The sequence below is a fragment of the Anser brachyrhynchus genome (genome assembly GCF_964034855.1).
Source record: "Anser brachyrhynchus genome assembly, chromosome: 2".
In the NCBI taxonomy this organism is placed as follows: domain Eukaryota; kingdom Metazoa; phylum Chordata; class Aves; order Anseriformes; family Anatidae; genus Anser; species Anser brachyrhynchus.
Genome location: NC_137695.1, coordinates 72,807,547 through 72,825,355, shown reverse-complemented (window position 1 = coordinate 72,825,355; position 17,809 = coordinate 72,807,547). Strand labels below are relative to the sequence as shown.

Here is a 17,809-nt window from a genome sequence, read left to right as displayed (position 1 = left end):
AAAGTCTTGCAACAGAAGCTACTTCATTATATGGAAAGTAAAACTCAGAACCTCCCAGGTAGAGATGGTCATAAATTGTATTTAAAAAAAAAAAAAAAGTATAGAAAGAGAGAAAAGAAAGAGAGAAAGAAAGAAAGAGAGAGAGAATGAAAGAAAGAGAGAGAGAAAGAAAGAAAGAAAGAAAATCATTGTGAGGATTACATGTACTTAATGCCCTTTGCTAGACCCCATGCTGTCAGGGTTAAATGTGTTGTCATATGGAAGTCCAGCTCCATGAAAACAGTTTTGGATTTCTGTATCCCAAACAGGGAATGAGCCTGTAGTTTTGGATATGTGGTCAGCCCAGCAGCACAGAAGGTACTGCATCCATGGTGCCTGTGATTGTTGTGGGACATTTCTACAGTTGCTATTTTTTTTTCTCATCCATAACTCCCCCAAAGTACTTGCACTGAAACTACAGCTAGGGGAATTAGGGTGTAAAGATGTCAAAGTGATGGAAGAAGCTGTTATGATCCAAAAGAGGGAGGGAGGTTGAAGAAGCCAGGAAAATGTCTCCCAGCTTTTTTTCTTCATTCCTGTTGGAAGCTTGTTTACACAAAAAGAAAATGTTGAATTTTCTTACTGTTACAGTAGCTATAAATGAATCTATTACAAAAATCCGCCAGCTCTTCACTTTTTATTTATTTATTACTCCTAGAGGTTAATAACTAAAGTTCATACGTGAGCATGAATAATTGATTTGATCCATTTCTTGTCACACTCAAGGGCTAGGCTCATCCTGGCAAGATGTAGTTACGCATAACAGGACCTAATGCTAAAGTAGCTGGCATCTAATGGAGTTCACAACTGTGAGGCAGATCCTTAGCTCCCAGAACAGCGCAAGGAGAGAGCTGGCTTACTACAAACAAGATGCAGAAAAAGATGAAGGCTATCTGGTCCAGTTGTTGGGCATTCATTTGAAGAGAAGCTATTTAACATTTTGGAAACCAGGACCAGGGTCTGGGACTGGCTTTAAAACCTAAGCACATGTTTGTGAAGGAGTTCTGATGGACAAGAATGCAAGGGTTTTGTTTTTTTTTTTTTTGCTCTGCACAGATCATGACAATTTTGGCTGGAGCAATTTTTTATTTCACTGTATACTTTGAGAGCTGTGGGGTAGCAAACTGTGCTCTGTGCTAGCTGCCTGCATATACGTTGTCGGCCACTACAGAAGTATTGGCTTCTCCAATAACGCCTTGCCCTTGAACTTTGAGATTTTGTTGGATAATGTCAATGCCAAACATATTGTACACCATAAGTGAGTTAGCTGAAACTCAACTGCAGCTCACGAGGGCAATAGCAGCCCCAGAGAATAAATGTAAATAGTAATTAAAGTCCTTTTTTGGAATAAGTTTAAAGAAACAGGAATTTGTACCAGAAATACAGATCAGATGCAAAGCCACTCTGAGCATGCCACAAACAAAGACCCTAAGGGGAAAAATCTGAGAGCACATTTTGGAGATAGTACTGGATGAAATGAGGCCTTGACCTGGGAGCAAAGAAATGCACTGCCTCTCTCTGGTGAGAAGAAAACTTTAATTTAGGCTTGTTTTAATTAACAAGACTGAATTAACTGAATCACCATTTAATTCTTTGACTGAAAACAATCTGCATGTCCCCCAGAAGGGGGGCAGTGCTGCAGGGTGAGGTAGATAACCTGCTTCCAGCCTAGCCCGTAGGGAAAGGCAAGCTCCTCAAGAGTGTGATTCAGAGGGAAAGCTTTTGTGCAATAACCCTGTCAGGCATGAAAAAGCTAATATCTGCTCGCTTCAGTGATAACACTGCGGAAAAATGGCAACTGTAAAAATAAGGTATGCCAGGCAAGAACAAACCATCACATGCATGCAAAGAAAATTCATCAGACTTTCTAAAAAAAAAAAAAAGGTTATAAGGGGTTAAAAAGCTTTTTGGTATGAAGCTGACTTTGTGTTATGGTTGGGGCAACTGAATGAGTGCTTATGGAACAGGGAGCGGGACTTGTCAAATGCACAGAAATGGTCATCGTAGACTGTAAGACACGATAAAGATGCTGGGCTTGCAACAGAACAACCTATTTGGTCGCATATACAGTTACTGTCATGGCCCCGAGTGCGCCACCATCCCCAGGCCCTATGGCAGCCCCAGGGCTGCCAGCCCTTGCCGCATTGAGGCTGCAGCAGGGCCAGGCTCCAGCTCCCCCCAGCCCAGCCCTGCTCAGCCATGGCCCCTGCCCAGCTGGGCCCACTCGCCGGGCCTGGCCTTGACCTGGTCCCATGGAGGTGCCCAGTCCCCAGGGCTGGGGCTGCCCCGGTGCCCTGCTCCTCGTGGGCCATTGGGAGGGGCCCTGCCTGCGGATCCTGGCTGGCCCACCCAGGGACACCCCACGCTCCTCACGCCCAGACCCAGGGAGCCACCAGCCCTTGAAATGCCATGGCAGCTAGCATAGATGAGAACAGGGGGAAAAGTTACTGTGAGAAATGGATGTCTGGAATTTGAGCAAGCATGCTTGAAGTAGTGAATGAGTTAAGGGCTTGCTGGGACGTAATTATGTCTATGAACTTTATAATAAATGCAGGTACAATAAATCTTTTTAAAAAGGTCCTACAAATTTGGTTTGTGGAAATTCCCTGTGAAGAAACACGGCTCAGGTGAAGCCTATGATTTATAGGTAACTGAGCTGCAGTCAATACTTTGGTTTTGCCCCCAGAGCAGAAACCAAGAGAGCTGCATGTTATGGGAGATTTCCACGAGTTGATAGAGATAGGAGTGGTTGAAATCTCTTCTAAAAGTTTAGGGTCTTACAAAAATTGTAGCTGCTAGGATTGCATGAGAGCTATGAGAGAAGGAGATGTCTGTCTTTTGTAGGACATTTTGATCAAATATGGGGATTTCAGCAACTATTAGTAGAGAGAAAAATGGTCAGAAAAGCTGAGCAAAGATGCAAGCTGATCCATGTAGGACAGTGAATTTAAGTGAGGAGTACTGCACCAGGCTGGTAGACTGGCTGAGAGTAAAGCTGGCCCAGCAAATGATGAAATTGTACTGCATGGAGCCAAGGGGACACTGGGGGTTAGGGCCTGGTGAGCAGCCACCCCACGACTGACCACCAGTGTGAAGTGAAGAGACCTTCACGGCCAGCAAGGAGGTGTCTCACCAGGGCGGTAGAGCTGAGCCACCCCACGACTGACCACCAGTGTGAAGTGAAGAGACCTTCACGGCCAGCAAGGAGGTGTCTCACCAGGGCGGTAGAGCTGAGCCCTCTGTCCCTTCCTGGTCCTCGCTGGCTGAAAACTGAGCCCCAATGCATGTGAGCAGCTTCAAAAGGAAGTAATTTACCTTAGGCACACAATCAGTGAAGGAATTTCTACCGATTAAATGAAAATTGGAGCAGTGCGGAACGGCCAAATCCCCAGATGTTCATAGATGTATGGAGTTTTGTACAGCGTATCTGTGGGGTTTTCCAAATTCCAAAACAGTTGCATAAAATGAGTAAGAAACCAGTTTGGGGTCATTTTCAGCGCTAGAAAAAGAAATGCTGTGTTTCAAAACCCCTTCCTTTCCTATGAAACACAGATGCTAGCACTTACAAACTGTGAGCAGGACGGATACAAAGAATAAGAAAGGAAGTAGCTTGGTGGAGCGACAGTGTAAACTGCTTGTCCCCTTCCCTTCTGCTCCCCAAATCCCTCTTCCAAGACCCTTCCTGTTCAATCCTCTTCACAATTGCTATAAGAAAAATTTTAAGAGTTTTACAGTATTTTGTAATACATTCACGCCACAAGAGAATACTCATTCTTTCTGTGATATATTTTTAGGCTGCAAAAATCTGGTCCTATTCTATTGGTAATGGTTTCTTGTAATTTACTGCAATACTCATTTAAAAAAACACAGGCTGCTCTTATTGGATGATAGATTCAAAATTCTCTGGAATTTCTGTGTTGTTGTTCTTTATAGACCTTAGTATGTGCAACACAGTAGTCAGACATGCGCGTTACATTCCAATAACGTGGTGTCAAACAAAGTACTCAATGAGAAGTCAAAGTAACTTAACAAAATAAATACTCCTGATCTGACTCAGCCCTCCCCAAATTAGGACTTGTCTGAGTGGGGAAGCTTTCTGGTGTAGCAATCACGGAAAAAAACTATTCCCCTGGAGTAACGTTGGGAGTGCGGTAGTTTGGAAGAGAGTTGCAGAGCTTCCACATAGGGATTTACACTATATTATCTACAGCGGAACAACTACTTAGGCTAACTTCACAGAGTTGGTAGTGTGTAGATGGTGAATTCATGTGCAATCCTATGCAAACCTCGAGGTCTGGAGCAGCTGTAGGAAGGCACGCACTGTATACTTAGGGGGAGAGAAAAGAGGGTGACTGGCAATAAGTGTGACCCAGCCTAGGGGGCTGCGGGGTGTCCCATGGCTGGGGTGGAAACAAAGATGAATCTTTTCCCTGGTGTACTCTCTGTTCCTTTAAACTCGACTTTTTAGCAGTGCTTGTTGGCGGCTGTGACATTTTAAAAAGATGAGTCGCAGGCTCGTGATTACTTCTGATGTCCAGGTCTCCTGTATCGCTACTCACACGCTCCAGCTCCCAAAGCAGTGCTAGGACCTGCCCGAGAACAAAAGGCAGCTCTGCCTTGACTTTCTTCACGGCTGGAACTTATTGTTCCGCACAGCTCTTCCTGTAAACACAAATAAACGCTTCCACCGCGCGAGCATCGTGCATCTGCCCCGCAGGAAGGCAGGCGAGCGCAAAGCTCGCAGAGCCGAGCCCCGTGCACCCCCCGGCCACAAGCTCCGCCAGGAGCGCCCTGCCCCGAGGGAAGCCCGCAGGTACACGCTCCTCAACGGCGACCGAGCGCTGCCAGCCACTTCTGCTCGACGACGACGGCTTTCTGCACGGCCCCCTGTTTTAGGGGGGCGGCGGGGGGCACGCGCCTCGGGAGCCAGCACCTCGCGGTGGGGATGGGGACGCGGACGGGGGCGCGGCCGGTCCCGGCTCCGCCTCTGCTCCAGCCGGGCCGGGAGCGGGGCAGGAGAGTGCGGCGGGAGCCTGCTTCCTCCTCCTCCTCCTCCTCCTCCCCCGCTGCCGAGGGGGCGGGCGGACAAAGGCTGCGGGCTGCCGCCGGGCCGGGGCGCGATGGAGCGGCGCGGAGGCCGGGGCTGAGGCAGAGGCGGCTCGGTGGTGCCGGGCCGGGCCGGGCCGAGCCGAGCCGGGCCGGGGCACATGGTGCGCGGCTGGGGCCCGGCGCTGCGCACCCGCGGGCGGGCCGAGGGGCCGCCATGGACAACTTCTTGGCGGAGGTGAGCGCGGGGCGCCGGGCTCTTCCTCCTCTCCTCCTCCTCTCCTGCTGCGGGGTCGCTTTGTGGGACCCGCTGACGGCCCCGGGGGGGATACCCGGGGCGGTGGCCGTGGGGTCCCGGCTGTGCCGCGGGGTGGGCAGGGGACTCTGTGCCTGGGCACGGCGGGCCGTCCTTTCGGGCCGTCTGCTCCTCGGGAAGGGGTGCCGGGGACAGGAGAGCTGTGCCGGCGGAAAACGCCGGGGAAGGAGGACTTGGAGGGAGCTGGAGCTTGGAGCTTGCCTCGTGGGTCCGCGCGGCTTCGTTGTGCCCGGCGAGGAGAGCACACCAAAGACGCTTTGCAGCTTGCTCGTGGCAAACGACGAAAGTGGAAACTTGGGTCCTCTTCTGCGCTAAACCAGCTGAGTTTTGCACATCAATGTTTTAACGAGTCGTTACAGCCTGCCTAGCGCCAGCACAGCCTTGCGAATAAAAGGTGTTCGCCACTAGTGCGGCTACCTCTGCATGCTTGTAGCTTGCAACTCGATTGTGACCTCCAGTGATTATTCCTGTGTGACTATTTTAATCACACCCCTTGCTGAAGTAGTTGTAGTGTCCAAATGTTAAGTGCAGGCCAGGCATCTGTTTGCCGGGATGGTGATTAAGCTGCAAAACTGTCCCCTGCCGTTGTGAAACAGCTGCCTCGTGCTCTCTGTGCTGTTTATGGTCCCACAAGAAAAATAAAAATAAATAAAAGAGCTGTGTTTACCGGAATAGTAATTAGTCAAATAAAAGGAGCTCGTACACCTTGCCGCCTGTTAGCTTTTCATTTGTCAGACAACAAAAGTTCTGTCAAGTGCAATAAGAAGGAAGAAATGCAGGATTAACTTTCAAGAAGCCTGAGTTAAGCAATAATGGATTTTTTTCTCTGTAGAGGATGTAGCCATCGTCTTTCAATAGCTTGCAAGCCATGAGCAATGTGGTAGTATTAGCCGAGCCTTGCAAAATTAATCCAAGGAGTCATTCACTCTGACACAAAGTATGGTAGCATGCCCTACATAAAGATGAAGAAGAGAGTTAATGGTTTTGACTCCCCTATTAGCCAAAATTACTTGCCTCAGGCAAAAAGCAAGTAAATTTTGCCCGTCTGTGTTAGTATTTCAGCATATATTTATGGTAATGTGTGGTTGCTGCATGCAAACTTTGATCTTTCTTAAGAACTCTTGCTCCCTTTCAACATGTTGATATTACTTTAAAAGATCAGTAAATATAGCACCTTGACTTTAATCTGCATCCAGAGCCCCACCCATAAGTATAAACATTTTCCTCTCCTCGCACTGGAGCATATGGAAATTGCTCATGGAGAACATAACATACACAATAGCAGAAATGCAATGGGCCTAACCCAGCTACCACAGAAAAACTTGTGTTGAAGGTGCTGGGTCGAGACGTGAGCTGGCTAATTTAATTTGTGTGAGGCAGACATCCTGCAGCTGCTCTTTATGAAAATATTTACTGACCTATCTGAGAGTTATTGTCCTCGTTAAAATGTGTTCTGGTGCATGCAAGGAAGAGGAAACTGGATGAAAGGGACAGGTATCAGGCCTGATCTGCCCTGCTCTTGCTTGACAGTGACATACGTCTGCTGATAACGTTACATTTTGGGAGAAAAGCTGCTAAGTGAGAAGGGCGTATGCTCTCTTAAAGAGAATTAACTCGACACTTTATGGGGGATGTTGCTCAGTGTTACCAAGGTGCCCCTGTTCAGTACGTTAGAGGCAGGGGTGTCTTCAAGTCTGGCTTTTGCAGAAAAACAACTAAAAGGCGTTTCAGGAAAATATGTGCACGTCTCTTTTTTCCTCCATGTTTTTTCATAGCTAGATGCTGATTGTAACCTGCTCGTGCTATATTATGGTTCTCACTGGAACGAAAGTAGACAATTGTGTAAGACCTGGTTAGAGTGTATGTACGGGTGCATTGCAGAGAAAGTGTTCTTGTTGGTACTTGCTGCATTAACTGAGTTGTGGGGCACCTCCAAGCTCGTGCTGCTCAGCTGACACCAGTCATACACGACTTCGCAGCTTTTTGACTTTTGAATCTTGCTGTCCAGTTTCCTCCCTCTACTATTTCTTATCTGTCTTTTATTCTTACAGGATGACAAGTTGTTATATCTGTCTGCAGGGGAGCCTTGATTTACATCACTATCCCAGATTTTTAACTCTGTCAGTTGAAAACAAAATAAACTTAAAGAATGCTTTTAGTAAAGAATTAGGCTAGAAGAGTCAGCCCTGGAATGTACCTCCCAAAATGCTTTCATTGATGGAAGATATAAAAATAATTTTGCTGGAAGATATTAAAGTAATTATGAAGTTACACTTTAAATACAGAGGAGAATTGGTTTTGGAGACTATTTAAAAACATCTCAGGCTGCTGATTGATCTGTACTAACTTCTGGTGTTTGAAAGACCAATGTTGGAGTCTTAACCTCTTTTGTGTATTTACATAGTCATATCTTCAGACATAAAGTATTAAAAACTGTAGAAATCCACATTTTTAATATTTTTATTCTTATTATGGATCTTTGGGGTGTGTGCGATAGAGCCATTTGGACGTGTTGCTCGAAGCAGACTGAAAAAACAGTTACTGTGTTTGACCAGTGGCTAGGGTGCTGTCTCCAAAGATGGCTGAATCAGGCTTCAGTTTTCAGTGGGAAATGTATTCCCATTAAAAGGGGTTGCATGGCAAGAGGTAAGGAGGAAAATCATCAGCAGATGAGAAGGAACACAAGGAATTTTGCAGAAAAAAGGCACAAGGGGGAAGTTTGAGCTGTCTTTTTGGCATCCGAAGTTCCCAGGCAGTGCGTGCCAGGGTAGAAGGGGAAGTGGATGGAGAAGTCAGGTCCATCCTTTTCTCATGCAGGGCAAAATCACCCTGCCCTGCTCATGCATCGTGTTTCACCAAGCTGCCGTCACTGTCCTCCTTGCAGGAGGAGCGTGGATCACAGAATGGTTTGGGTTGGGAGGGACCTTAAAGCCCATCCATTTACAAGCCCCTGCCATGGGCCGGGACACCTCCCGTCAGACCAGGTTGTTCAAAGCCCCATCCAGCCTGGCCTTGAACACCTCCAAGGATGGCTCCACTGAGGTTGTGGAGCAGTTGAGTCTTGGGGGGGACTTAGGGAGGTTGCCTTACCCAGACCCGACCTCTGAGATGCCCTCAGCTCTGGAGGAGCTTGCAGGTACCCATGCTGTACAAAGCGGTGGCTGTGTGTGGTTGTTGTTGGTGTGTCCACCGTGCTTTTATTTTTAGCAGTGCTGCTGGAACCTCAAGTTGAGGATGTTTTCCTTCCATTCCTCCACTCCACAGCTGAATGTATTTGCCCACTACCCTGTTTTAAGGGGGAGGGCTCCCAGCATGTCCTAAAGGAGCAGGTGTTGAACCTCACTCTGCGGGAAGGATAAGGGATAAGAATTCGTTCTGAGGTTTTGACTGTAATTTCAGGGGCTGTCAGAGGTGGTATCAGCCAAGCCTGGAAGCTCTCAGTTTAGATAGGCAGCCCCAGGCAAGCTTCTCCTCGGTGCTCTGGTGCTGTGGCATGGGTAGGTTACCGCTTCCCAAGGTAGGGTTGTTCATGGAAAGCATTGAGAGGTTCGTTGTCCCCTGCAACAGAACAGCCTCAATGCTGAAAAGTTTTTGCTTTTATACTGAAAATATGATGATGATAATGGATTTTGGCATTGATACAAATGAGCTCTGGCTACATTACACAGCATAACTTAGAATTTAGGACAATCTCTGAAGTCTGCCAGTTTTTGTTAGAGGTGTTTTACTGATAGCACAAGCATGGGGCTGATGTTGGGCTTGTAATATTGGTGTAGCTTACACCAGCACAGCTGTATTTTAGACTGGTGGGGCAAAGCCATCATCCCTGAAGCGATGGCATGGCTCTGGCACTCATGAGTTCTTCAGAAACTTAATGCTTGTGCCAAGGAGTTGTGCCTCTTTCAGCTTCTGCAATTGCTGTGTTTTCAGCAGTTTCTGAGGTGTGACTACGTCTCTTTTTTTTTTTTTAAAATAAAGAAGTTGCTGATTGTTTTGTCAACAGTCGCTTTTATGTTAATTAGAGGGCAATCTGTTTTGAGCAGAAAATGATTCAAGGGGGCTCAGGACTACCTTGCTGGCTCAGAAAGAAAAGAAAGTTTTTGTGGGTTTGTTTCTGTAAGTCAGGAAATCGTGTTCGGCTTATTGGTAGCACGTAATCTCGACTGACTACTACATATATTTCACATGTGCCTTTCATAAGATATATTTGTACAACTGAAGCATAGTCATAACTGGGCTGGAGCCTAGCAGCCCTGCTGGCACCACGAACATTGTAAAATGACACAAGAATTCTCTTAAAGCTATAAAACACATAACTATTGAAATTAGCAATAGAAGCTGTATGTTGTACAGAAATAGCTTGTGGTTTTTAGGTATGTTCAGTCAGACTCCAGCTATAGGAGGGCTGTGAAAACCCCACCATTACAGAAAATTATGGCTGCTTCGGAGTCTAATTTTTTTACCTTCTGGTGATACCTAATGGAAATGTTTACGCTTTTTTTCGTTCTTTACCGTAATTGTACGTTCATGTTAGCACTTTGTGTGTAACCTATTTTTGCTCTCATCGGATCTTTCTCCTTATACGCATTTTCACTCAGTGAGTTTTTGGTATTTTGTGTGTGTGTGTTTTGCAGGAAAATCTGTACAGATGCAGATGCAATTTCAGGTTTTCTGTTTGGCTGTGTGGAAGCAGGCAGGCCACATACCTGCAAGAGCTGCCCTTGGCCCTAAGGGGCTGTCTCTCTGATATGTCCACTGCTGTGCCAGCCAGCCTTCTCCCAGGAAGGGCTGGGTGAGGCCTTCTGGTCTCCTGAGGTCCTCAGGTGGCCACGGCAGGCAAGATGGGGCCAAGAGTGTGGTGAAGACTTGGCACATCTCAGGTTGTCTCCCCTATCTGGCAGTAGGAACGAGAAGTCCAAGCCGAGCTTGTGTCCCTCAGGCTCTGTGGGTTAAATCCTGAGGTCGCTGGTGTGGTGCCGTGGGGTTGTCCTGCACCTGTCTATGGGTGATGCTGAAATGAGGGTGTGAAGAACCTCTTTATTTGGCTCTTTTTTTTCCCTTTTTTTTTTTTTTCGGAGCTGTTGCAAACCCTGCTGCCCAGTGAAAAATAATTACATTGTAAAGCATGACCAGTCCCAACTTATTTCTGAAGGTATGTGGCCTGTGCTTTTGTCAGAAATGCTCCACAATGTTTCTGTAATTCTGTGGGGGCAGGAGAGGGACACTTTTTGAAACAGGGTAGCAGAAAGGAACGGGAACTTGGGACATGATATTGATGTCACTTAAAAAAGGACTTCTGGCAATAGCATTTTTTGTGCACGTCTTGGGTGGATGCAGCTCCGGTGCCTGTGATGGGTTAGGAGGAAGAAGCTGGTGCCATCTCCTGCAGCAGGAGCAGCAGCCCCATCCTTCACACACACAAGGTGGTACATGCAAGCCTGTCTCAGGCCAGGAGCACCATGCATCCCATTCTGCTGGGAAATGTGTCCTCTGGGCAGTTTGATCTCACAAACCTCTGCAGCCGCAGGGCCGGTATTTCCCTCAGTGAATCACAATACCCGGCCAAGGTCTGAGCTAGAAACATCGTTTTTGGTGGAGCCCTGGTAAAAGGGCAGGCAGCAAAAAGTGGCTATGAATTAAGACTTTTGCTGAGGGGGAAACAAAGAACTACCACCCTGAAGTCACTAATTGTGGCTACTTTACAAGTTTTGGGATGTGTCCTCAAAACTGGCTAGACTGATTATAACTTCAGGCTCGTATGAGAGGGTCATGGCTTATGCATTCTCGTTTCTCTTGATCTTCCTGCTGTTCAACATTACGTGACATTTTAAACCACTAGTAAGACATGAAGGAGGATGGCTAGGTGATGTTGGGGCAGCAGTTCTGGGCGAGTTACTGTTTGGGTATTTTGGGTTTTTCTTTTTTTTTCTTTTTTTTTTTTTAATTATTTATGATTTCTTAAGATACCCTGTGTATGTGTGAAATGTGAACATTATCCATTGGTCATATCTGTCATAATGCAACAGTGCAGCTTTGTTTTGGGCAAGCCACTGATTAAGGAAAGTTAATTGGGTTATCCTTTTGGCTAGAGGTCTATTAAGTAGCTCAAACACTCAGTTCTTTTAAAGATGGATCATTCAAGAAATTGAATGCAGAATGAGAACTGGTATTAACTATCTTGTAGGTCTGTTTCCTGGAGTAAACTCTATCCATACTGAAGAAGAAATTACTGCTTTGTTACACAGGAAATTTGAACATCGTGTGTTGGAAAAGGTCATTAGGAAAGGATGGAAGAAATGAGTAGAGCACCACTCAGATTACTGGCATTTCTAAACATACCTGTAAGAAGTAGCTGTGTGTCGGGGGAGAATGTATGTCCCGTCCTAGACTCATTTCTGCAAAGTCCATCAGCAAGATTATAATCTCATGTAGTTTCAAGTACAGTTTAAGCTTGCTTTTTGACACCTTGCCCTGGATAGATAGAGCAGATGAGTCTGTTGCATGTCCTGCGGCTGCGCTGTAGGGCATTGCCCCGGGAAAATCATGCCTGACAGGACATCTTGCCACTGCAAGCCAGTGGCTGGCTGGGAAAGGCTGCTTGCTTGTGTCAGCTGTCTGTGGGGAGGCTTGTTTTACTCTTGGGTATAAATACTTACTCTCTGTTGAGGTGTTATTTTCCTTTGCAGCCAAGTGGCTGTTTTTTAGTCTAGCCCGTAAAAGCCTTTTCATGTGGCAGAAAACTTTGATTTTTCTTTTTCCCACATTGAAATCTCAAATGTGAGTGATGTTGGAGGAACTTGATAATACATGTTTTTCCATGTTGAATACCTTACTAGTAACAGACCTGATTTGGGTTCAGATTTGAAAGATGGCAGAAATCAGTGTGTGTTTGGTTTAACTGACCAAAGTTAACATTTCCATTTTGAGTAAATTCTTCTGTGGAATGGCTTAATACACAGTTCTTGTATGAGATCTTGTTATTGTTCCTAGTGAACGGTTCTGTGCGTAGTTATTTTTTGTGAAGCAGGAGCAACCATACTCAGAAATTGGGGGGGAAAAAAAAGAAAGCTCTCCAGCCTTCTTAAGGCTTTGGAAAAAACTTGGTATTTTACTCTTCTGCATGGAAGAAACTATTCAAAAGTGAAAGGTGGTGGTCACTCTTATGGTTTTGTGAACTTGCAGTGAAAATTCAGATATAATGTATCTTGAGTTGGATTTCTTATGCATTTCAGTGGTCCCGCCTCCAGTGGGTGATTTTCATAGAATCATAAGGGTTGGAGAAGACCTCCAAGATCATCTGGTCCAACCATCCCCCTACCACCACTGTCACCCACTAAACCATGTCCCTAAGCACCATGTCCAACCTTTCCTTGAACACCCCCAGGGACGGTGACTCCACCACCTCCCTGGGCAACCCATTCCATTGCCTGACTGCTCTTCCTGAGAAGAAAGGTCTCCTAATATCCAACTTACGTTTCTATCAAACCTATGCTCATGTTTTTTTTAAACATGTCGGAGTTGAGTGTGGTTCATGTTTTTTTAAGCATGTTGGAGCTCCCTAAATGTGGGAGTCCACATAATACCTTTTACTCTTGCTGAGATTAATGGGATGCTGACAAGTGACGGGAAATGTCCTGGAGGATAGACTTTGATATCCTGTACCATTCAGTAGCTTACCATAGTTCAGAGTTGAATAGGGTTCCTGTATTTGTATGTTAATACAGTTTTGCAAATATAGCACACGCACGTATATATGCAGCATGTGCTTAAGTTGCTTTAGTAGGGCATTTTGTCTGCTTTATGATATCAGGCTATCTTTTGTGAGAGTACGTGACCCTCATCTTGTGGAGAGCCTTGCTAGAGATTTTTGAGTAAATGCTAAGCAAAGGTCAATATTGAAGAGATCTCTTAGGTTACTGAACAGTTCTCTTAGGTTAAATCTTTCTATGAAATTATTTGGGTTTTGGTTCTGTTTTATCCCAAATGGAGGAAAGAGAAAAGGAGAGAGGGAAGCTCAACAGCTGGCCTCGAGCTAAGCTGTGTTTTCTCACGTGATCCTGACTAATGGCATGCAAAGGGTAAACCGCTGTGTTGGAAGACTCAGGAAATAAAAGGCTAAGTGCTCTTTGATGTGTTAGTGTTGCCTCTTCCTATATATTCTTGGGAAACTATTCATAATCCTTTATTATAGGCCAGCGATATGAGAGAGTGTTCATACAAGTCTCTCTTTGTTTTGTGTTGGAGACTGCCCTCACGGGAGATGCCATACACCTCAGCAGAGGGAAATGCTTCGTTGTGGCTTTTTCCCTCGGGGGGATAGCTGCATTCCCACCCTCCACAAGTTTACCGAAGGGCTTTTTCTCATGGCATGTCTGCTTCTACATCAGGACAGTTGTTAAGAGTGCTGAGATTTTTTTTTTCCAAACTCTTAACTAACTGACATGTTATGCTGGCAGAATGGCACCCTGCTGACCAAGCCTGACATCATAGTCTCAAAGGCGAAATTAATTTTGGTGTCTGTAGTGTTCGTTACCTTGGGTAGAGACCTGAGGCTCAAATGGTTGATGAGCCGTAGCTGTCATTAACTGCAGCTACAATTACAAAGCTGGGTATTTTTGAAAGCTGTCACTGAAGTTAATACCCAAAGCCCCTTGGCCCTCTTCCTCTAGCACTCTGCACACCTTCAAAGGGCTGTAGAAAACTTACTGTGATGAACTCTGCAGCATCTAGAGAAAACATTTTTGTAGAGTTTTTTGCAGTGTTGGATTCTAAAAATGATACATGTTTTTGATGTTGTGCATTGTACACATAAATGCTCTTTCTTCCGGAACTTGATAACCAGAAATGCAGAATTTATCTGGAAGCATTCTCATGCCTTCCTTTTGGCCCTGGTTTTGGCGGCAGGAGATAAGAGAAGTTTATGCCTTGTTTTGAAAACATTAATGTTTACATCGTTAATGGAAATGGATTATTTGGTCCTGTTTTAGTTGCTGTTGTTTAGTGTGCCATCAAAATGTTTACTCAGATGAAGTTGGATGCATTTGTTGAGAGTATGGGATTGTTTTTCTTACAAAGTTGTTTATCCCGAGGAAAAGTCAAATCCCTTTGTTCTACAAATCCGTCCAGTTAACAGAGGCAGAGGACTGCATAAAGAGATCGCTTCTGTTTGACCACTTCAGTGGCTCAAAAAAGAACTGTGTATCTTGGTTAGGCTATATTTTTATTTGCTTCAGGAAGAAGCCAAGTTGGCAAGACGGTGGGGTTCACACCAGGACAAGAAGTAGACACAGATTCTGTAGGTCAGACTTCTTGTTTTGTTCGTCTTCTTTTTGGATCATTTCCCCTTATTAAATATAGACCATGGCTTTGGGATTTCAGTTTATCTCCTTATTACAGCTTTCTGTTGATAAGTGCAATGAATAGGTTTGTTTGCTGTGTGTAATGATTTAGTCTGGTATATTCCATAGAAGAAAATCAGCATGGCTTTTACAGCAGGGCTTTGAAGGATGGCATTTCCTGTTTCTTTTCAAAGTGTATACCAGGAAGAATATCTGATGAAGTGAGCTCTTTGTTGTTTAAACTCTGAGAATCACATTCTACCATGTGATACTTAATAATCTATTTTCAGAAATAAACAAACTATTAAATGCAGCAAATCTATGCTATAAAACAAAATTTGTACAGCAGCCCCCTTCCCACCCTTGCAGTTATATTTCCAATACTTTTCACACCAAATCTGAGAAGTTGTTACAGATGGCAGATGGTATTTTGACACAAAGCTGCATGGCACTTGCAGCAAAAGGGCGATTCTCAGTTCTGTGTTAGTTTTAAGACTCTCCTCCTAATTTCCGTGTTTGTGTTGCACCATTTTGCTTAGGTGATTCAGTACCTTAAACGACTGCAGTCCTGGCGCAATAGTGAACTCCCTGGGTCTTTTATACAAAGCCCACGAATAAACATAATTGCAGTGTAATTAAATACTTGTGTTAAACTTTTACTTCATGGTTACACCCTTGTCAGGAAGAAGTCTTTGTAAGGTGCAGTTAAGGTGGAGATGCCATCAGTAGCTGCTGGAAAGTGATACCTAAATCTGTTGATTGTCTTGTGGGTTTGCAGTGGTCCTTTGTCGGTGGCTGGTTCCATAGCAGTTCTTACTGGGGTGCGAACAGAAAGCTTTGAGTCATGGGATCCTTCCTTTTGCTTCAGGCTGAGCACTTACAGTGCACCAGAGTCTGCCAGATACGAGCTTCCATCATGAATTTTGAATTCTTGAGCTTGTGTGCTACCTTTTGAAACGCTCACTTAAGTTGTTTGCAAATCTTGATTTTGAAAAACTGTGCAGTCCCTGTATGCAGTCAGAGGGGTCACAAAAGCTTTGCCGTTCTCCTGGGATTTTTGTTTCTGTGGCAGAGCTTCTGCTTGCAGCATGAGCTGCAACTGCCCAGGAGCATGGGGATGTGTACCACCTTTTATTAGGACAGGAGAGTCAGTGCACCTTAATCCATGCCTTAAATGAGGGGGCGAGGAGGGTTTGAGACAGCAAAGTGGGGACAATTGCAGTGATTCACCATGGGCTGAAGTGGCTGAGGGGGGATGGTGAAGTGGTGGAGAGAGGCTGGTGGCAGGCTCTGAAACGGAGTGCGTACTTTAGCAGGACTGCGCCTCAGAGGGACTCCTTGTCGGACAGGAGGGGAATGTTTGAGAGCTGCTGGTTTGTAATGAATAAATTAAACGTCTTCTGCCTTTGCAATTCCTATCAAAATTGGAGAATAATGTCATGTGCTATCCTTATGCCAACTGGAATTTTTCCTCACTGGAGGTTTTGAGTAGTTCTTCTAGTTGGCTCTCTGGTGCTATAAATGCCAGCATTCTGAAAAGTCTTGCTTTTTAGCGTTGCCCTTTAAAGTTCATTTTTAGTTTTTTGTGGTATTGAACAGTGGAGTGCTTTTGGATAGTTTCACAGAGGCTTATTGGCGAAATCTGAGGTTATCCTCAAGAAAGCTGGAATAAGTTATGTCGTAAAAGTTAGGACTTTGGCATTTGTTAGTATGCTGCATCAGTGGCAATGTTACTGTAGAAAGAATTGTCCTTTTTAGTTTCACTTATGCTGAAATTCTTACTTTAATGTTGTTATGTGATCATCTTTTCCCTTGACCTTGTTTCAGATGCTGTATCAGAGTGACTAGCAATCAGCGAGTTGCTCTCTGTCTTCAGAAAGCAGTCGTGGCGCTACCGTTTGCCATTCAGGAAACACTTGGCTTTTTATCAAGTCGTTGTAACTGTTAGAGGGAGAGGTTTTCAGAGATCTTGGCGGCATGGTGAGTGCTTTGCCACCTGAGGCAGCCCATGCTCCAGATCCCTGGGAAGCGTGTTGTGTGTATCCTCACCCGTGGAAGGGTCTGAGAATATCTGTGAGCTAGGATGTCGCTTTTGTCTGCTTAAAAAAAGAAAAGGCTACATCAAAAAGCTCAAAGCTATGGCTGTATAAACTGTTGCTTCTTTTGTGAATGCGTGTATTTATTTAGCTCCTGGATGGTATTGTCATCCAGCTGCAATGGTCTGTGCTGTTGCTTCCTTTCCTTATATACCAATGACGAGGAGAGGGGTGGAGGGAAATCATGCCTTGTACTCATTGTCCGTACAGATCTAAATATGATGTTTATACCCTTATTCATTGCTGTTGGTGATGTTAGTCAACGAACACGCTTGTATATTGCATGTACTTCTCTCTGTTTCTTAAGTTTAAGTAAATGATTTGGCACAGCTGGGGAAATATCAGCATAACTTGGAGAAAACATATGACAATGAGTTATTTCAGTTATTTTCAAAACAAACAAAAAAGCTGTTGCTTTGCATATATGCACCCTCTTTCTGACTTTGGAGTCAGTTGAAACAGTGTAAAAAAAAAAGTCTTATTTTTGTTTGTTTTGTTTATTTTTCAAAGTCCTGGGAAGTTTGCTGACAGCTCAAAAACTGTACCAAGCACAAATAACAGAAGACTCTTAATAGCTGACAGCTGAGGTTCCCTTCTGGAAAGGTGGTTCATTGAGGAGAAAAAATAAGTTCAGAAGTGGTGACCATTAGTGGCTATAAAAAAGTTGGGGAAAAAAAAAAGTTACTTGCTTAGGGTTTCAGATGGATAAGAGGTTGTTCCAGTTTTTCATCTTTGCTGTGTGGTAAAAAGTAAGATACAGTATGGCAATGCCCTTTTTTTAGATGGCTTTAAAAATAGCTGCTCTTCTATTTTCTGCACAAAGAAAACCAGTGCTCTTCAAGAATACTTGTGTAAATGGCAAATGTTCTTTGGCTCCAGTATGAAATAGATAAATGAATTTGTGAATCGGTTCATTTCTAATGGCATGTATTCCCAGCAGAAATAACACCTGGTTTGCAACCTCTTGCCTTGTG

The 17,809-nt window shown here is 44.8% G+C and overlaps 1 protein-coding gene across 3 annotated transcripts in view; it reads left to right on the top strand.

Annotated features, from left to right (window-relative positions):
* Nucleotides 1-17,809, top strand: part of MYO10 (myosin X) — a 552,927-nt gene that overhangs the window by 384,237 nt on the left and 150,881 nt on the right. The window contains exon 1 of one of the 3 annotated variants that reach the window (XM_080580153.1): nucleotides 4,818-4,852. The exons of 1 other annotated variant lie outside the window; for it this stretch is intronic. Coding sequence is in view for 1 of the 2 variants with exons in the window: in XM_080580152.1 (XP_080436278.1) it covers nucleotides 4,985-5,323 (339 nt within the window). In the remaining variant the exon portion in view is untranslated. Of the gene's footprint in view, nucleotides 1-4,817; nucleotides 4,853-4,910; nucleotides 5,324-17,809 lie in introns of those variants that run through there. One more of the 3 variants, XM_080580152.1, reaches the window with a different exon arrangement.